At 37.4% G+C, this 21427-nt stretch overlaps 2 protein-coding genes across 5 annotated transcripts in view; both read right to left on the bottom strand.

The window, feature by feature from the left end:
• Positions 1 to 1747: 1747 nt before the first annotated feature.
• On the bottom strand, positions 1748 to 11563 carry SRI (sorcin). 2 transcript variants are annotated; one of them, XM_015811194.1, is made up of 8 exons: positions 11423 to 11551; positions 7918 to 8001; positions 6995 to 7064; positions 6404 to 6447; positions 5519 to 5666; positions 4555 to 4668; positions 3861 to 3919; positions 1748 to 2188 (listed from the first exon to the last, which is right to left on the bottom strand). In XM_015811194.1, exons 1-8 carry the CDS (start codon positions 11462 to 11464, stop codon positions 2162 to 2164), a joined length of 588 nt encoding a protein of 195 aa, XP_015666680.1. In that variant the 5' UTR covers positions 11465 to 11551; the 3' UTR covers positions 1748 to 2161. The 2 variants fall into 2 exon arrangements, with proteins under 2 accessions (XP_015666680.1, XP_015666681.1); XM_015811195.1 differs by lacking the exon at positions 7918 to 8001 and having other exon boundaries at positions 11423 to 11563.
• Positions 11564 to 16663: 5100 nt separating this feature from the next.
• The window catches only part of STEAP4 (STEAP4 metalloreductase), a 24664-nt gene continuing 19900 nt past the window's right edge, over positions 16664 to 21427 (bottom strand). For all 3 annotated transcript variants that reach the window (XM_015811191.1, XM_015811190.1, XM_015811193.1), the window contains exons 3-5: positions 19991 to 20518; positions 18457 to 18621; positions 16664 to 17426 (exon numbers count right to left, since the gene is read on the bottom strand). In XM_015811191.1, the coding sequence (XP_015666677.1) occupies positions 17148 to 17426; positions 18457 to 18621; positions 19991 to 20518 (972 nt within the window). In that variant the 3' untranslated portion in view covers positions 16664 to 17147. The remainder of the gene's footprint in view (positions 17427 to 18456; positions 18622 to 19990; positions 20519 to 21427) is intronic.

Here is a 21427-nt window from a genome sequence, read left to right as displayed (position 1 = left end):
CCTAAAGGTAACTCCACTAGTTTGCCTATTGGCAAATGGATGTTCCATGACTTGCTGTGCCTTCTATGGCAGCACTATTGTAAGTCTGTCAACCAACCCCAAAATATTAAAAATTTCTATTAAAAATTATGGATAATTACCATTGCTGCCATTGCTACTAATACATAATGCTGTATTAGTATGTTTTTTTCAAGTTCAAATGCTAATATTCAACCTTATTGAAACTACCCCAAATAACACTTAAATTGCTGTAAATGTACAACTACTAATGAAGCTACATCCAGAATGTTACAAAATGTTGTCTGCAGCCCCGACCAACTAATTCTTGTTTTATTTTATATATAAGTCTGGAAAAGATGCATCATTCCAATTTAATATACAGCCTGGGAACAAAGAAGCTAGGCATAGCCTACAGTCAGCTCCACAAATAAGAAAATAGGAAGAGCTTTCACTATATGAACTATGTGGGAGTAGTTAACAAAACAGAAGTCCAACAGCTTGTCAAAAAGCTCCCTGAAAATGCACTCCATTTATAAGTACGGTAGATATTCAACAAATTCATGTTTTTTTCCAATTGTAGATGAGAAACATCTAGAATTCTGACAGATTAGAAATACTCAAGGTGGGAATAAATGACTACACGTAGTCCTTGAGTTATAACCACAACTGAGTTCAAAATTTATGTTGCTAAGCGAGACATTTGTTAAGTGAGTTTTGCTCCATTTTACGAATTTTCTTGCCACAGTTGTGAAGTGAATCCCTGCATTTGTTAAGTTAGTAAGATGATTTGTTAAGTGAACCCGGCTTCCCCATTGACTTTGCTTGTCAGAAGGTCGCAAAAGCTGATCACATGACCCAGGGACACATGGCAACCGCCATATAAACCAGTTGCCGAGCATCTGAATTTTGATCATGTGACCATAGGGATGCTGCAACAGTAATAAGTGTGAAAAACACGACCTTTGTAACTTTGTGTGCCATTGTAACTTTGAAGGGTCACTAAATGAACTGTTGTAATTCGAGGACTATCTGTACAAATTGTAGTTTCAAAGTGGTTCTTTGTAAAAAATGAAACCTGTTATACTTGGTCACTTGTCAATCCCTCTCTTATTGGGAAAAGTGGAAGGGAATAATTTAAAGAAATTTTCTGTTGTAATCTACAATTACTCTAGAGTGTGTTCATTATAAAAGAAAAATGTTCTTTATAATCAATACGCTGTAACCTTTTAGTCTATATTATGCTTTATGGTGCCATTCAATGCATATACAACCAAATATGTCAAGCGAAAGCTTTTGGTAAAGCAGTTATTTATTTAAAACAAAAGATGCGTTCTGCAAGAGACACAACATGAAAGTTGTGTTTATTTTGAGGATGGGGAAAAATATCTCTCTAGAGAAAAAATAATGTAGCCAAAATTCTTGTCAACTGCCACTGAAATTATTGAATTGTGTATCAACTTTAGTACACGTAGATGGGGGACATGTGTTTTAAAAAATGAAATGTAGGCAATTATTCTCTTCCTGATCCCAATAATATTCCTCGCATGCAGATATGTGATGTAGCAGTAGCAGAGTCACAGTAGTGAGATGGAAAACCATATAAATGGTTAAAATAAAAAACTAAACTAAAATGGCAAATGTAATTAAATCAACTCCCAATTGGGCAGTTTCTATGAAATAAACACCAGAGTAAAATATTAAGACAGCCAACTGAACACTTAGAAAAATGTTTTGCTTACTGCGTAGAAAGTGACAAACTTTTAGTTTATTCTGAGTTTTTAAAAAAACTTCCTAGAAATAAACCTCCATGACATTTTATGAATTCATTTCAATACATTCCTATTTTAACTTCCTAGATAGTGTTGATACAAAGCATCTTCCAATGTGATCAATTTTAAATGATACAGAAAAATTAAATGTAAACATGAATAATTTGTTTCCTTTTCTCCTCATGCAAATTATAAATATATAAAGCAGATCCACTCAAACAACATTTATTGTATTTCCTTCTTTCATTAGTTACAAAAACTATAAAAGCATATTGATTAATATTTATAAAATATGCAAATATCACAATTTAGTTACATAGCATATTGGTTTGACGCAAAGCAAAGTGATATGGAATGTAGATCCATGCTCATCTGTCTATCTTCATTCTGAGTTAGATGCTCATGACACACTGAACGAACTGCGAAAGAAAGAAACTGTGTATCAGGTATAGTTTGTTATCACAATCTTTTTTATGCAATTATCCATTGCAAGATTACTGTAATACAGAGATAGGGAGCCTGTGGACCTTGAGCAGTTGGGCCTCATTGTTCCTAAAAACTGTAATGCCTGATGAGAATTGAAAATTAGCATCTAGACTTCAACAGTAGGCCATTACAACTACATTGACAACTTCTCACTCATTTTTAATATTTTAAATCATTTTAAAACAACTGGGGATATTATGGCTATCATTTAATGGTGTGGCCAATGCACCATCTTGCAAATTCTTGATATGAAAAGCCACAGGAGCATTATCTAATGGTTCTCAATTCCTGCCAAGAAAGACTGAAGTTCTTTAAGATACTGATCTATACTGCCTGACAGCTTATACTTCTTTTAATCACTTTGCTAACTACTGGAAATATACGTGGCATTTTGGCGCAGTGAGGGAGCAAGTTAGGACTTCAGTAAGAAGACTCATAGACTAGCATCCAGTATGAATCTAGCGCGATCCAGCACATGACATGAGACAGTCTATTGGAAAATGTCTGACACTAACTTGAGTAGCACATGTAGCCTAATGATATATGCTTTGTATACAAAAAACATTAGGTTCAACTGATAGTGTTCCCAAGTAAGGCTGGAAAGGAGTTGCCTAAAATCCAATATTCAAAAGCTACCAGTATATTGGACTGTTGCTAGCTATATACTACTGCTGCTAGCTATATACTACTGTGTTTCCCTGAAAATAAGACCCAGTCTTTTTTTTTTTGCCTCCTAAAGAGGCACCAAGTCTTATTTTCGGGTGGCTCGGTTCTCGGCTGCAGAGGCCTTCTGAAAAGGTCTCTGTGAAATGCAGGTTGGGGGAAGAAGTGGGCCGACGAGAAGAGGCAGGTGTCAATTCATGAGAGGCCTGGTAAGTGAGTGCCGGGCGCCTAAAGCAGCTCCACCCCCCAACCCCACCCTAGCTTGTGCCTTGCCCCAAGACTAGGGCTTATTTTGGGGGTAGAGCTTATATTAGGCCCACTCCCCAAAATCAAGCTAGGGCTTATTTTACCGGTAGGTCTTAACCTTTGGGGAAACACAGTAGTTACTTCCATTCTGGCCCTCCAACCATATTGACATCCACTCCTAGAATTCTCACCAATTGCCATCAGAATTCTGGGAAGTAAAATACATACATATGGAAGATGTACCAATTTGGGAAAGTTTGGTGCAGGATAGACTGGGCATTTTAGGGCCATTGGCCATATCTGGCTCTTTGTTCTTATTCAGACAAGGGTGATAACAGGGAGCAGCAGCAGCAGGAAGGACAGTCTTCCACAATAGTCCGTTTCTCATGTGGCTTCTTGGGAAAATTTATTGCCCACTTTTGGTATAGGCAACACAGTGTTAGGCTGATCATGTTAAGATACAGTTTTCACTGTTGCTATATAACAGACTTATGATCCTCAAAGTCTATTATCTGGGAATAGCTTTTAATGTAGGAAAGGGCACATCTATAAGATTTTATAAAAAGTCCAGTGGAAGAAGAGATAATTACTATGAAAACAAATTTCAACAACTGATACTGAAATCACTGTTCACAACACTTAAGGAAAAGCATATTTCACATCTCTAGCTGGAAAGACTAATTTAAAACCACTTACATCATCATATTGGAAATTCACCATCCCTTGCTGGGCTGCATCCCTTCTTCGGAAACTATCTGTAAAGAAATAAAATAAAATAAAATGAATCAGATGGCAAATCACATGTTAGGAGAAGAAAATAGTCTATTATAACTGTCAGTTTCAGAAAAACTAACTAAAAATTGACAAACACAAGAAATTATTTTTGAACAATGATCTACTGATTAATTTAGGCCCAAGGATTAAAAAACTAATACACTTTGTAAATCCACAAGTTCTAATCAAAGTGTAGAGATTTCTCTTTCCTACATTTGGTGCTGTTAAAAAAATGTATCAATATGATTTAACCTGGAAGAAAAATTCAGAAATAGAATAAAATATAAAATACTTGAAATGCTGGAACATTTTCTATGTCATAGACAAAAACAGTTTTAGAATAAAATTATTAGGACTAGATCTAATGGATTTAAACTATTATGAGATTAAAGTCAACTGAACCTCAAGTAAAAGATTAATGATGATGGGCTAGCCATCCAGAAAGATCTTCATCCAATGGTTAAAAGGCCTTCTGTTGAAGATAGTTTAAATTTGTTTTCCTAACATAAACAGATAGACTGGATGGCTTACACAGACCATTCCATCACACTTGACTTGATAAAAAGAGAAATTAAAAATCAGTCAAGTCCAGTAATTGTTGTGAAATTAATCATACCAGTAAGAGCTCTGAGTTTTACACAGCAGGCTATATAGTCATCAAAACTGATCTTTCCACGACAGCTGTATCGTTTCACAATTCCATTGATGGCCTGTGGACTCAATCTAAATCCTAAATAAATAAAAGACACAAAAGAAAGTAAACATGTTGAATATCCTGTATCAGAAATATCCTTTATTGGGTAATGTATATTCAGGTAGGACAATTGCAAGATGACTCTTAAAAAGTGAGATGGACAGGTGCTTTACTGCAAAACAAAACATCAATCTTTAGCATCGGTTTTATTCCAAATAATGTTTCTAGGAGTCTGGGGAAAAACAGGAAGTCCTGCAAAATGAGATAATGGAAGCATAATTGATAACAACCTTTACCAGAAAAAAAAGGAAACTTCCAAGGAAACCTAGTGGATATATAGAGCTTTTAAAATGCTAAAAGGAAATGGAATCATGGACAGCCCCCAAAAGAATAACAACAGTTAGGAGGAAGGAGTATAGATTTGTGATAAAACAGGCAGGCCATAGTTCTTGCTAGAATTATACCAGCTTAACAGATTTATGGATCATGGCAAGTGCTATTCCTATTTAGCTCTGTCTTGGTCAGTCCCCTCCTGGAATATTATATTCAGTCCAAAAGGGCTACTAACAAATTGGAATTCAGAGAATAATGTCCACGATGAGATAACAGAGAGCAAAAAACTGATGATTAATGGTTAAGGGAACTGAGACTACGTTACTTGTAGAACAGAAGATTGAGGGGAGGTATAGTAACAGTTTCTATTAATCTCCACTGAGTTTTACAAGGACTAGACTAGATCAATCTTCCCTAGTCTGAACACAACTGGAGAATTCTGGGAGTTGAAGTCTTGAGAAATCAAAAGACTTTTAGGTTAAGGAAGATTCGGGGTTCTTTAGGTTTTTCCTGTGGCCATTAACCCTAGCCAGAGAAAAGTTCTACAACTCACCCATGGATAACAATGCTTTTTGCAGCTCCTGAGAATCAACTGTACCACTGCGGTCACCATCCACACTCATAAAATGTTGCCTCCAGCCATTCAGTACAGCCCAAAGCTCTTTAAATTCATTGAACCCCATTGTGCCAGACATATCTCTCTGGATTATTGTTAAGGATCAAACCATACTAATAGTAAAGCAAATGCAAAATATTCTTTATTGTTCTCAGGACTGCAGCTCTGATATCAAGCGTAGATGATTACTTTTTAACTGAAAAATTATTGAATTCAACTGCAATTCTATGCACATTTTGGAGCAAAACCTTATTTATATATATAAATAAAAGGATATCACAGAAACGCTTTAATAGAAAGATATGCAATAGCTAAATTACAAAAGTGTATGCAGAATCTACTCAATTAGCAATGAAACATTGATTTCAAACAATTTCAACACAACATAATCACATTGGCTACCCCCCCCCCATAGATAAAAACCTACATAGAAAGAAAAGTTTCTTTATTAAAATATGTGTCTGCTATGGTTAATTTTACCTGGTGCGGATTTCATACCATAAATTATAAAATGGTCAGAATAACAGAGTTGGAAGGGAAATTTTCTAGTCGAACCCCATCCTCATGCAGGAAACCCTGTATCATTTCGGACAAACAGTTGTCCAATCTCTTCTTAAAAACCTCCTGTGTTGGATCACTCACAACTTCTAGAGGCAAGTCTTTCCACTAATTAATTGTTCTAATTGTCAGAAAAAAAAGATCAAAACACTCTACATAAAAGCTAAAAGTGATTTTAGCTGCCAAAGTACTCTCCATTACCTGAAACCATTTCTCGCAACCCACAAATGTAGTAAAAATCAGAGCCAGACAAATGAAGGATACATCAAGCATGGAAATCATGAGTCTGCAAGTTTCTAAATTAAAGGCTGTTTTAAAAAAAGAGAACAAATAAGTAATGCACGTCACTAATTAATTAATGTGTATTATTTGTCTCTGCAATACTAAGAAAATAATTTTTAAGACAGAGCAATACTATAAACATTTTCCTATAATGCTATGAAATTTCCATTGATTCAAACAGAAGTAAAAGTTACTTAATCAAAGTACTTTATCAAGTTGAACTTGATGACTAATGATTATATGGATATGTCCATGTTATTTTCACAACAACATGTGGTAGTGGTTTACTGTTGTTTTCTTCCAAAATGCTTTTTTAACTTGCCAGTCTACTCTATTAACCTGGACTTCCCTGTTGTATTTCGATCAAAGTATTAGTCAGATCTGGCCAAGTCAAGGTAATGAGTTGTGATCTACAATCCCCATAATGCCAGACCACTGCCAAGGTGAATGGGGCATGTGGGAATTCAAGTAATCTTTGACTTATCATTCAATTCAAGGATTCTAGTCCATGAAAATTTACACCACAGAGGAAGTCTTATACATAGCATAGAAATGTTCATTTGTCAAACTTACGTTTATAGGTACCAGCAATTCCTGACTGAGTCAGACATTTTTGTAGCTCATCGGCATCTATTTGCCCATCCTTTGAAAACACAAACAATGTCAATCCAGCTTTATTCAATAATAATAATAGTAATAGTAATAGTAATAGTAATAATAATAATAATAATAATAATAATAATAGTAGTAGTAGTAGTAGTAGTAGTAGAGTTGGAAGGGACCTTGGAGGTCATCTAGTCCAACCCCCTGCTCAGGCAGGAAACCCTATACCATTTCGGACAAATGGCTGTCCAGTCTCTTCTTAAAAACTTCCAGTGTTGGAGCATTCACCGCTTCTGGAGGCAGGTTGTTCCACTGGTTAATTGTTCTAACCGTCAGGAAGTTTCTCCTTAATTCTAGGTTGCTTATGATTTGCGTAATAGCCAATGTCCCAAACATTTCTCCTTTCCCCAACAAGATAGCAGGTATTATGGGATCAAAGACATGAGCAGATGGTGACATATGAATGGGGACACTCACATACTTGGGCATATAAGAACCAACAATGTTTTCTATGTCCTGGGAAAGAAATCTCTGATCCTTGGTTGCAACAATTGTTTATACAATTCTTTTAATTCTTTCTTCAATGCAACCTTAACAAGTGTAAATTACTGCTTTCCACTCCAATGAATGGTGGAGTGTAGCTGTGAAGATATGCCCACTGAGGAAAAAGTATGCAAAATTAATCCGTTGGTGATGAAATGAAGGAAGGAAGACATACTTCAAAAAAAAAGAGCTATGTTGTATATTATTCAATCCATTTTTATACTTTGCAGAAGACACATTGTATATTTTGAATAAAAAAAATAAGAGACATTACATAACTAATTTAAAAAATTAACTAACAACATATATCTGGATCAGCAATCTTGTACCAGTAAGGTAGAAAATCATACCTGCCCAGCTACTGCAGCAAAATAACCATATAATGGATCTTGAGCCTGACCAGGAAATGCTGGTCCACCTGGAGCACTTCCATACTAAAAATGAAATAAAATACTAACCTAAATTGCAAATAACCAAAACCCAGGAATATTTAAGAAGCATTTCATACTAAGATAGTTTCAATAGACTGGCAGTCTTTTATATCTGACTGCAATGTGCCTACAAATATTTTACATTATCTAGACAAAGGCCAATTTAATCCATCAGAATGCAGAATACCAGGAAGGGACCATGGAGGTCTTTTAGTCCAACCCCCTACTGAAGCCTATATCATTCCAGACAAAAGACTGTCCAATCTCTTCTTTAGAACCTCTAATGATGGAACACCCTCAATTTCTAAAGCAATCCATGTTCTGAAGGCAATCCATGTTTCCTTTGGTACTTGATATAGACAAGGAAGGAGATTAATTGATTGGTCAAACCAGTAAAAGGGGTAATATTTCAGGTACACGGTATAAAATTATTACTTAGGGACATACCCTGAACAATCATAGGAATTTGGATAAAGCACAGTCATAAGGCAGCTAAGGAGATATTGGGAGTGGTAGAGGATTCACTCCACTGCCAGAGCACTATTCTACTTCTCTCTCCGAGAGAAATTGCCAATAATAGAAAATTCTGTGCACGTATGTGATATTCCGTCACTTAATCCCAAACAGAATAATTCATTCATATATAAGATGCAGTCTTAAACCAGTATATCCCCAAGCCTCTCATTTCTGTAACAAATGCAGAGATTTTGTAATTGGAAAACTGAAAGGCACAGATTAGGCCAGGGATGTCAAACTGCCAGCTTGCAGGCTGGATGCATCATGTGGAGGCTGCGCCCACCCCAACTCTGGCAATGGGAAAAAAGTCACAATATATCACAATACATCACGTGACGCAGCGAGTTTGAAACCCCTGAATTAGGCCTTTCAGTTACATGAATCTTGAGATGAAAAAAAAATCTTTTGCATCAGAAGGGGAAAAAGCCAGAGGACCAGAATTCAAGATAAAAACACTTGGCTGGTTTTAGGAAATATCAGCTGTGATGTCTGTAGTATCATACTTTAAGGTTACTCAGTTACTGGCTGTTCATTACACTCAGTTTGGTTTGTTTTAACAATGCTTTGTTGAAATAGCCATGGTGCTGGCTTCATACCATATATTAAATTGTGACCATGATTTTGCAAACCAAAATTAGGTTCTCTCATCACACTAAGCTAAAAGCAAGCAAACCATCATAGTTTAATACAATAGGTAAAGAGAAACAAAAATTCAAATGACTGTTGGCTGCAACCCAAGTACCTTTTCATTGTAATAAACTAGAATTATCCAGAAACAAAATCTCTTAGCAGAACTATTTGTTTTATACAAGGAAATGCCTTCTTTGTTTAGCAAATCTATTCATTACGAATGTTGCAAAGTTCATAGTTCACAAGTTGGTAAAAGGAAATAAGTAGGCATTCATTGAGTTGGCATAATGAAATATTTAAAAAACTGCACCTAACGTTCATCCTGGTATTTATTGGTGAAAAGAGGAAGATTACTCTGCCAGCAATTGATGACAGCGTCTATGCCTGTATGAAGTCGTAAGAAGATAGATCATGTGCAACATTCATATTGAAACTAGATTTTATAGAGTACAGTAAGACAGAATTCAGCCTTACATGTTTGCCCAAGATTCATTTAAGAAATTATAGGTGTAGGTTTAATATGGATATATTTGTATTTAATTTAACTATAATTTTCTTCTTATTGAAAAATTAAAAGCTCCTTGGCTATATTTTCTGTAATACAATTTGTATGGTTTTGGCTGGGAAGGGCACAATTGGCAATCAAGTATTTCCAAAAGGCAGCAGCGATGAAGCATGGTGGTTAAATAAACTTTTGTTCTGATATGCATTTCAATTTTCATGCAGGAAAAAAGCTACAGAAAATGGATTACCAAAGTAAACTCTAAATGTGGATGTTTAATGGCTCTCTGAATTTTTGATAGTAGATTGGGTAGTCCTAAAGGAAACACTAAAAAAACACAACTATATGTATTCAATATTTTTGCTGCCTCTTTTCATGTAATTCTAAGTGATATATTATCACACACACAATGTTTTAGAACCACACATTAAATGCAGGCCTCATTTCTCCTGTCTCCCCAAAAGCATCAGTGTTATTGAGAAATTAGTCCATTAAAGAATCAAATTAGATCAGGAACACTAAAAGTCCCCTTGAAGCTGATTGGGTCTCGAACAAGATCTTGTAATTCAAATTCAACGTCTACAGAATTACTAGAAGATTAATATAGGGAGGGAAGTATGACATGGTTCATTGTGTTAATCTTTTCCAGAAAAGGATATTTACACAATAAAAGGGAAAGTTGGTGCAGCCCAAGTGTGAAACAAATGTTCAACTGGGCAAGCAGAGATACCTTGGTTTTTTTAAAATTTAATTATTATTTTTTATTTAAATGATGATTTTTCTCTTTAAAGCAACCCTGCATAATATTGTCAGAGCTGGGCTGACCTGAGGATTGACATCTGATTAGCACTGAGTGCCTACATAAACTCTCTTTCAAACATGTACAGCTGAATCATATAGCCAGAAATAAAGATAATACAATTTGAACCTCAAACATCTTACTCCATATTTTAGAGTATTATTATATAAACAGAATAATCTACTTCTTTGCAATACTGTGCAAATTATACCACAAGTAGTAGCCTGGAGATCCCAATGCAAAGAAGATGGCATTCATTTAACTCAAGAGAAGTTATAGTTCGGTAAACACAGAAATTAAAATTAATTCGTTAAAACACACAGGATCTGTGTTAAAGTCAAGATTCAGGATTGCCTTTTATTGAGCTATCAATATTCAGATCAGTATAGATCTGTTTCTCTCTTAAGTTAGCAGCCTCTAGAAATTGCACAATAGTTCATTTTAGGGCCTTGCCCTAAAACACAACGATTTTAGCTTAACCGTTCGACTTACTGGATGCTCGGCACTAATTACCAAGCAACCAATAGTTTACTGGATAAACCAAGATCCAGAAAAAAATATGATTTAGAGGAATGCGCAAACCCGATCAGTTGTATCGACAATTATTGGCAGACCGCCTGTGGCGTTTTACAGAGGGCGGAGTCTCTTCCTGTAAATCGGGAACCGGATTTGAGACTTTCTAAGCGCCCATCGCGCGTGGCTCCGCTTTGGAAAGGTGCTCCGATTAATTCCACGAGACCCCACCAAGTCAGGTTCCGCGCGAAGGCCTCCCCCCTCTCCAAAGCGGCCTTCTGGCTCTGGATTAATTCAGATAGGTTTTTCACTTCCCTTCGCGGTGCCATCTTCCACATCCCTACAGCTAACGTAATCAAGCAAACCGTAATCAAGCTTTCAACAAGCAAACAAAGCCATTCCCCCGCGGACGCTAAAAGGAGACGGCGCCCGGAGCGGCTCTTTTGCGCTTCAAGCTGTCTTACCCCGCCCTGGTAATAGGCGCCTCCGGGACCAGAATACGCCATAATCTTCTATTAGCTACTCTTCGGAAACCGCTTGCAACCTCTCTGTGACCTCTCAGCGCTGCCCCAAACCGGAGGAAGTCCGGATCAAACCATTGTCGCGAAAGGAAGGGATTGGAAAATGTTTCTCCGCGGGGAAACTGCAAGTGGCGCCGTTTCTGACCGTGTATTTCCCTTCGATCTCACCATTCCTTGCCCGTCTTGTATAAAATTGGACGAAGCACCTGGCATTAACTCGCTCCTCTTTTCTGATGAGAATGGTATAAGCCGGATATCCTTTATTTTTTTATATTGAAACTTTGTTTGTGATGATGAAACTAAGTATTGGAAACCTAGATGACAGTTTCCGGAGGAGGAATTAGCAAATGTGTGCGCGTATAGATAATTAAGAATATTTGCTTTATGAACAGTCCATGCTGGACGTGGGAAAGGAAGGATAAGCTACATCGTCATGTCATACGTAGGTGCTGTACCCACTTGGGAATCCGAGGGATTTTAGTCTTTCAGCTCTAGGTCTTCTTTGTCCACTGGGTTGCTGGGCGCGAAACCTACTCGTTACTCAGAAATAGGTTCCATGTGCCTTGACAGGGACAGGTTTCTCACACAGGATTGCTTTCAGACATGTTCTTCATTTTGATTATATGGCAGCAAATCCCACTTTATTTGATTATATGGCAGCAAATCCCACTTTATAGAAGCGTGTACCCCAAACAAACATCTAGGTCCTAGATTCTAGGATTTCATCCTTTAATTCATCACCTGCAGAAAAGAAGCCAAATGGACAAAAAGTGGTGTTGTGGTGCTGTAGTGCAAGACTTGCACCTTTTAATATGAGTGTTGTGATATTGCATGTACACCAAAAGGAGGAAGTTGCACCAGAGCACCGCAGAGCTGTTTAATAAAAGTAGCAATATCCTGATGATGATGATGACGATAATGGTTTAAGTCAAATACAGGCTGTCCTTGACTTATACTTTATCAACTATTCAAAGTTATGACAATGCTGAAGAAAGTGACTTATGACTGGTCCTTGCATTTATGATTGTTGCAGTGTCCCCACAAACAGGATCAAAATTTGGACATTTTGCAGTTGGCATGTATTTATCACCGTTGTAGTGTCCCAGTGTCATGTGATTGCCATTTATGATCTTCCCAGTCAGCTTTCAACAAGCAAAGTAAATGGAGAAAGCCAAATTTGGTTGAACAGTTGTGTGGTTAATGATTGTGGCAAAAAAGGCCTTAAAAATCAGGTGTGAGTCATTTAACAACTGCCTTGCTTAGAAATGGAATCCCAATTGTGGTTGTAAGTTGAAGCCTAGGAAGTTGATGATTATTAATTTAAGCCAGGCATGTCAAACTGCCAGCCCACGGGCCGGATGCATCATGCTAAAACCATGCCCACCCCATTGCTGGCAATGGGGAAAAAGTCGTGATACATCGCACAACGTCATGTGACATCGCGAGTTTGACATGCCTGATTTAAGCTAAATCCTACAGGACTATGATTAGGTTTTTTTAAGGTCATATTTGAAAATAATTAGAGTTACTCAGTAAATCATGGTTTAGCATTTTATGTAAATGTTTTATTCAATCTTCACACACACATAAATTATATAACTTATCTTCAGAAACATTGTACAATATTTTTTGCTAACAGCCCTGCATATAACCAAATCAATGTGCTGCTATAAAATACTTACTTTAAAAAAGATTAATGGACAATGGATAACCTACATACAAGTAATTCAAGGCCACTTTTTCATATTTCTGTATTTGATTCTTTTTTAATATATTTATTTCTAAGACTTAATTGATTTTTTTAAAATTAAGCTTGAATGATGAGGCTTTAATTTCTAATTCTTATGACATGGAATTTTTCCAAAATAAGCTCTCTAGAACTTAAGTATACCTAAAAGTGCACCTGTTTCTTTTCTGCATGCAGAAACTGGCAGATGTTCAATTATGGCCAAAAGAATTATTAGGGCAATTCATTGCTAGTTACGCACCTCATGTGCTTTTTTGAATCCAATCACATTTCCATGTTACCTTATATTTATTGGTTTATAATCTTAACTATTCATGTGCATTATTTTGGCTTTTTTTCAGATATTTTTGGAATTTAAATAATATAAACAATAATTTACTAGCTAAAACATATTTTAGACATTTTTGCTCAAAGAAATCTTTCTAAATTTTCATACATTCTCCTTTGGTACATCTTTAATAAAACCCTTAAACATTGTTTAAGGTGGATAATATCTCCATCATTTAAAGAAACAATTATCATATTATGATTTCAAGCTACTGGGGAGAGCTAATTCCTTAAAAAAAAATCACACAGTATGCATGTTTATGTATGTTCCAATAAATCTGTAGATCTTTCTCACTATTTTTTCTACTGTTCTATTTCTGCTTCAGGTAGTGAGAAATTTTTGGAATCCTCTCTTGAAGGAGAAATTATTCTGCCTTGAATTGCACAAAAATGAACATTTAATGAATTGTGCAATTCAAGGCAGAATAATGATTTGATAAAGAAATAATGATTTGATAAAAAACATTGATGAGCATCTTTGATTTTGATTTTTGAAGTCGGTATATACTACCCTCTCCACTTCTCCTAGTCTGCTAATGAGAATATCATATAGTAGTGTGTAAAGTACTTTGCTAAAATTAAAGTATCTACAACATTTCTATGCTTTACTAAGAAAGTTGTTTGATTAACAATAATGGTAGATTTGCTCTTGACAAATGTATGTTGACATCTGATAATTATGCCATTGTATTCTAGAAGCTTATGTGTTGCTTTTTTATCATCTGTTCCAGAATATTTCAAGGCATTTATGTTTATTGGCTGGATTCTCATTCTTCCTTTTTGATAGGGCAATTATTTTCCTCCAGTCCCCTGGCATTTGTTCTAGTTTGCTGTTAATGCAACTGGAAAGGCCAGCTGGCAAATTGAAAGGCACAAAATGCAAGAACAAGATGGCACTCAGAGACCATCAAAACCAGATTTGGAGTTAGCCAGCCTTGTTCTGTTCTGCCACTAGCAAAATAGGTCTTGGTCCTCCCCAGGTACCCATCCCCTTAATCGGTTTATTAATGCATGTACTACATTGGGCTTTCATGTTTATATGTTTCATGTTGCTAGCTGCACAATGTGGCAATGCAGCATGAAATACTTGGGAATTAGTGAAAAAAATGGGGCAATATGCCTGTGTTCAGATTATGCTGAGGTGAGACTAAACCCAAGCAGCCAAACTGGGCACAGGTTCCCAGCAAGCAGGTTGATATTAGACTGATTGATCAGAAGGCAGATTGACCTAGCTTAGCTTATGGATCTGAACCCTCCATTGGTACTTTGAAGAAAAAAAATGTGGCCTAATCCAGTTCCATACCATGCCTCTTTTGTACCAATCCTTTCTGTCTTTAGTCAGTGAATTTTGGCGTGATTTAATTTATATTCACTGAACTTGTCCCAGGGATTTGTATCACAGTTCTCTTAACTTTTGCTGTATTGTTTGGTGAAACGTCATCACTTTATTAAAAGTCTTATTTGCTGAACTCTTAGGTGTAAATTTCTATTAATTCTTTTCTTGTCCTCCTACTCAAAACAGACTTCCTTGATCTTTATAGTTGATCTTAAATCTTCTTCTCTACTGATCAAGAGCAAAAGATGTCTGAATGACAAAGAAATGTTTCTCCTTCAAAGGATTTTCTTTATTTCTTTTGAAACACACCAAGTATTTATTTATTTATTTATTTATTATTCAAATTTCTACCCCGCCCTTCTCCCAACGGACTCAGGGCGGCTTACAGCCATTTAAAACAGGTACATGATACAAAATACTAAATTTAAAATGTAATTAAAATAGAATATTAATTATTGGCCTTTTCTTATTAAAATTATTTTAAAACCAAATTAAGATAACCCTTAGGCCAGNTTGAGGGCGCGGCGGAAGGAGGGGAGATCCGGAATCACCCGGATCTCTGGGGGTAGTTCGTTCCATAGGGTGGGGGCTCCAACCGAGAAGGCCCTCCCCCTGGGGGTCGCCAGCCGGCACTGTCTGGCTGACGGCACCCTGAGGAGACCCTCTCTGTGGGAGCGTATCGGCCGATGAGAGGTAATCTGAGGCAGAAGGCAGTCTCGGAGATAACCAGGTCCGATGTCATGGAGTGCTTTAAAGATGATAATCAGCACCTTGAAGCGCACCCGGAAAGCCACCGGCAGCCAGTGCAGCTCGCGCAACAGCGGCGTTACATGGGAGCGACGAGTCACTCCCATCACCGCCCGCGCGGCTGCATTCTGGACTAACTGGAGCCTCCGAATGCTCCTCAAAGGGAGCCCCATGTAGAGAGCATTACAGTAGTCCAGGCGGGAGGTGACAAGAGCATGGGTGACTGTGCGCAAGGCGTCCCGGTCCAGAAAAGGCCGCAACTGGTGAACCAGGCGTACCCGGTAAAACGCCCCCCTGGCCACGGCCGTCAACTGGTCTTCTAGTGTCAGCCGTGGATCCAGGAGGACACCCAGATTGCGCACCCTCTCCGAGGGAGCCAAAGTTTCGCCCCCTATAGTCAGTGATGGAGTCAGCTGACTATGCCGGGGAGCCGGTAACCACAGCCACTCAGTCTTGGAAGGGTTGAGCCTGAGTCTGTTTCTCCCCATAAGCACTTATAAGTATAAGTGCTTATAAACAAATTTGGAAACCAAACCTTGGAAAACAGAATACGGTACATGTATTTTTTTTTATACAATACAAATATAATTTGCTAATATACAGTAAGTAAATTTGAATTAAATTGCTCCTTTGTAACTGATTTAGCTTATGAGTTTGACTTAAACATGCATAATAATGAAGCATAAAATCTTTGACATTGCTAACAGAGGGAACACTCAGGCTATGGAGACTTGAAAGTGAAATCTGACATCAGGTCTCTGTCCCCATTTGTCCCAGCCTTCTTTGCTGATAGTTTATGAATCACAGCAGATTTCACCATAGAAAACTTTAAAATGAAAGTAGCACGATGAATGTGGGTGGATTCAAAGGATTCTCAGTCCCCAACTTTCCAACATTTCCTTCATCTGGAAAAAAAAACACCTTAAAGCAGCCACTTGAAAACTTTTTTTTTTATGTGTCTTCCTGCTGATCTGCAGCAGGCAAGTTTTGTATTAGAATCAGGGAATATTTTTATTGCTTTTTCATGTTTTGTTAGGTATACTTTAGTAAGACTGGATTTAGCATTTCTTGTTCACATTATTGATTGCCAAAGAGTGTCGAGTGTAGGGTTCTCTTATGCAGCCCTCCTGTTAAGCTCACAATAAAGTCATAGCTTCCCATAGATAAAAAAAATTCTTTATGGATTGAAAGATACTGATAGAAAGAAAATACAATTTGTATGCAGGTAGCACTATAGATATGTATATTTTATAGTGTACTTATATAGAGATCTTTGGCTGGAAAGCTATTGCTGGTCTGAAATCCTATAACCGTTTTATGGGTATCTGAGCATAATCCTGAAAACTTGCAGAAACTCATTCCAAGTGTGACAGATGTGGTTTATAAAGTTCTTCCCTGATCACTCACAAAAGCTCGTATTCAAGATATTTTTTTCAGTGCGTCTCTGCTGGTTAGTGCTTTGACTATGCTCAGTCCTTTTCAAAATATACAGATTAACAGGAATTCAGGAATTATACAGATGATAATTCTTTGGTGTTCTCATTGCTGTTTGAGTGATTCATATGTTTGTGTTTCCTCTCCCAGCCCTGTCGAATTTCAGTTAATGGTCTGTCTATACATGGAAATATTAGGAAAAACTTGATGAACAACACGATGCAAGGAATAATGAGAGCGAGCAAATAAATTGGAGGAAGGAACCATGGGTATGAGAGATGATTCAAGAACCTCTTCCCACCATATCCCAGTGTATGGGCAGTACACAAAACCAGTGTAACATAGCCCAGATAAGACTGTGGAAACAAACAAAAACAATGGTTAGTAAACAAATATTAACTTCTGAATGCATTTTCTAGAAAGTTAGTGTAAAAATTGTAGAGGATTCTATATTGCTAACCAAAATTGGACCAAACTAGCTTTGCTAGAGTTTCTAGAAATGCAGCCCAACAGAATGAGAATGCAAGTCTCAAGTGTATTGAACTATATTAAGTTATCCTAGATTAGAGCTGTAATTTAAGACCACTGTATTTATTAGAATGGTTTAATTGATTGAACCTGACAAGACTGCAAAACTCTGTGCAAAATAACACTCAAATTGTATAAGATAAACATTTTAGTAATATGGACTGTCAAGGACAGTTTCCTTTTTCGCATTAAACTGAAATATATAAAATGAAAAATAGGAAGCCTTAGTAATTGCATAATACATTTATTTATCCAAAATACATTAGTTTATATAAGCTTTTTATCTAAAAAGAACCGGCAACAACCCTCCCTTTGCTACAGTGTCTATTTATATACATACATATACAAAGATCTGCAACACAGCCTCTTTAATGTATATGCATCAATAATTAGTCTTCATAAACATATCAAAATAAGGAAAAGAATTAGAAAACACTCATTTCAAGGCTGTTTTATGTGCTGGGGAAATCACAGAGTAATCTCAGTTTTTCATTTTGAACCTGGGACTCTGCTTGTATTTTACACTTTAACACTCACAATTCCCAAAGAGGAGTTATGAAAGTTGAAGTTCTACCTATTTAGAAGGAAGGAGATAGGAGAAAGATGTCACAGTTCTGAGAACATGGCATCTAATTTCCCAAAGAGAGAGAATCAGGAGAATACAGCTTTGGTGAGCATGGTTATTAAAATTCCTTGTACATCCCTGCCCATGTTGTTTTAATGTCTGGTTAAAAACTGCTGAAGTAGAGGAGGGGAAACAATCCTTGTCCAAAGATTAAGATAAATACTAGTTAGTTACACCTGATAGGCAAAAAAGGATGAGAACAAGGTAAATTTACTAGCCAAACAGAATCTTACCTGCACAAACCTAAACTCTCTCCAATTAACACTGTTGCTGACAGAAGGCAAGGATGTTATCCCAAGGAGAACAAACAGGAAAAAACCTAAGATTCCCAAAGCAAGGTAAGAATCACTGTGCCAGGCAAAGCCAGTCCAAAATGGTTCTGTTTTGTTATTAAACACCTTAATGGAAAACAGAAATATATGTGTGAATATAATAATTTCATAACAGATCTGCAACATATTGCCCCCCCCCCTATATATCATGAGGGGAGTTCCAGATGAAAATTTTCTTCCACTTGCATCACATTCAAATAAGTCTTTTGAAAGATCTAGAAGAGCATAGAAGCTAAATATCTTTATACATGCAGACTCACCTTTCTGAAAAATGACAGGTTCAGCTACGTTTTCAAGAGTCGGCACGGAGGAGGGATGCTGTTCCAGAGATCAAGTACCATGAGAGGAAAGGTGCACTTTCTAGGCCCCAATAGGTGAGTTTAATTGAAGGGACCTAAAGTGTGCCTAAGTTGTCCAGTCTTACTCGGTGGGCAGAGATCATGGGATGTAGATAGTTCCTCAAATAATCAATATCTACACAATGAAGGGTTTTCTAGATGACAATGAGCACCTTGAATTGCACCCAGAAGTCAATTGGCAGCTCACAAAGCAGTAAAGACACATGGCACACCTAGGTATATTCTGGATGAGCTACATCTTCCAAATGGTCTCCAAGACCATGCCATATAGAGCAGGGGTGTCAAACTCGCAACGTCACGAAATGTGTCGCGATGTATCATGACTTTTTTCCCATTGCCGACAATGCAGTAGGCGCAGTTTCGCCATGATGCATCCAGCCCGTAGGCCGGCATTGACACCCCTGATATAGAGTATATTGTAGTTATCTAGTATTGAGTTTATCAAAGCATGTGTCTGAAAGGCCTCCAGATCAAGGAATGGGTGTAGCTGGCACAATTGATGAATCTGTGGAGAAGCCCTCCTAGTCACAACTGCCACTTGCTTTTTGAGCAGGATATGTGAATACAGAATGACATACAAATTGCACGCCCCTTTCAAATGGGAAGATGCTGCCCCATCCAAGGATAGAGATGGAGATTCCTCAGAACCAGGTTGCCCAAATATCTACAGTCACTCAATTTTGTCAGAACTGAGATGGTTTCAGATCAAGAGGGTTTCAACTGGGTATGATGGGCAAAAGGATATGAATAATGAGTAGGTAACTGCTCTAATGCTCTAATGCTCTAATGCTCTAGTCTAGTGACAGTTATGAGCTGGATCTGAAATGACTTAGCATTCCTTTGCTAGATCTAAGGGAACTTGATGCAATTTCCCCATTTTATCAGAATATTTGAAATGGGCTGAAAATGCTGAAACAATTTGGGGCAACCCTGAAGTTTGGGAAATTATTAGAACTTTCCTCCTTAAAAATCTGTATTAGGGTGGGGGCAGCAAGGAAAAACATGGTATTTGCTTTTCTTCCTAGTATTGTATCAGCTGTTGAATTGGGAGAAAAAAGTGCATGAGACTGGCTTACCTGTTGAAGGACAAAAGAATTGGCCCTCCATCTTACATAGTAACGAATGGGGATGATCAGTGTATATAAAACATGTAGGAAAGCATAAGCCAAGGCGACCAATCCCAGTTGTTTCCGGCAGAGCATCCATTTATCCAGCCAATCAGGAAAACGACTGTACTTTGTACCTCTGTATAACTGGAGAATAGCTGCAAAGATTCCAGGTAAATAGACCAATGCAAGAAGAACGAGTGCCACAACAGGGCAGATCCGGTTTGCAATTGTAACAGCAATAAAAAAAGAATTATTTTTTCCATTCTCAACATGATTATAGATGATATCACGGACAACACTGTATAAAAATATGAATGCACTGAGAGCAAAAGAGAGGTAGATGGGAAATCTCCACATTGGAAAAAGTTGTAAAGGGTAATTCTCAATTTCTTTTGATGCTAAGAGAGAACCTTTATCCAAAGGAGTAAGACCAAGACTCCGAACAATCTCCATCACCTTTTCTTTTGCTTTTCGATCATCTCCACAGATGAATACCTGAAACATCAAAGTAAAATAAAGTCCCATTGCTTCAATAAAAAATAAAGAAATTATCCCAGTGAGCCAACCTTCTTGATGTCTTGATGACTCTTAGCTTATTAGTTAACTTTTGAGAAAGTTGGCCATTTTGATAAAACTGAAATTAGCCAGAGTGGGGATCTTTGGGGATAACAAAACCTGGAAATGTTTTATGTTCTCTTTTATTAATATACTTTTTAACTTCAATTTTTTATTTTAGTTGAAAAATTAAAATTCAAAATTTGAAAAAGAATTAAGAGCTAAAACAAAACTAGACAAGAACATTAAAAATATGAATTAAAAAGAATAAAACAAAAACAAAAAGACCTCCCCCCCTAGTTTAAATTAGTAAACCTGTTGTAAAAATAATAGCTTCCTCCCTTGCAAAGTAGGTTCAAAATTTATAAGACTCTATGTCTACTTGCAGTATACTGCCATACATTACATATATGAAAGAAAAAATAGTTAATGGGTTAAACCAGTGGTGGCGAACCTTTTAGAGACCGAGTGCCCAAACTACAACCCGAAACCCACTTATGCATCGCCGAGTGCCAGGCAGGTGTGGCCACCAAGTGGCCGTGGCCACCGAGTGGGCGTGGCTATAGTAGTCATGGCAGTGTGGGTGGGCCTGGCCAGGGTGGGCATGGCCACCTCGATGTTGCTCCTGAGGAGGGATGCCTGTGGGAGCCGGGCAGGGTTAGGGGAGATCCAGAGGGTCTCTGTGGGTGGGGCAGTGGGCAGGAGGCTCATCATCTTGTTTTGGCAATGAGCCAATCAGATCACAGTAGGAGTCAGTTATTGATGTCATGTATTGAAATTGAGAGGACATTTGTCAGTGTGTTATGTGATCGCTATCAAGTTGGTTGGGTTTTTTGTGTTCTTTCTTTT

The sequence above is a fragment of the Protobothrops mucrosquamatus genome, unplaced genomic scaffold (assembly GCF_001527695.2).
Source record: "Protobothrops mucrosquamatus isolate PMUCROS unplaced genomic scaffold, P.Mucros_1.0 scaffold33, whole genome shotgun sequence".
In the NCBI taxonomy this organism is placed as follows: Eukaryota; Metazoa; Chordata; class Lepidosauria; order Squamata; family Viperidae; genus Protobothrops; species Protobothrops mucrosquamatus.
The sequence above is the reverse complement of the archived record's forward strand: the minus strand, read 5'-3'. Positions and strand labels throughout refer to the sequence as shown.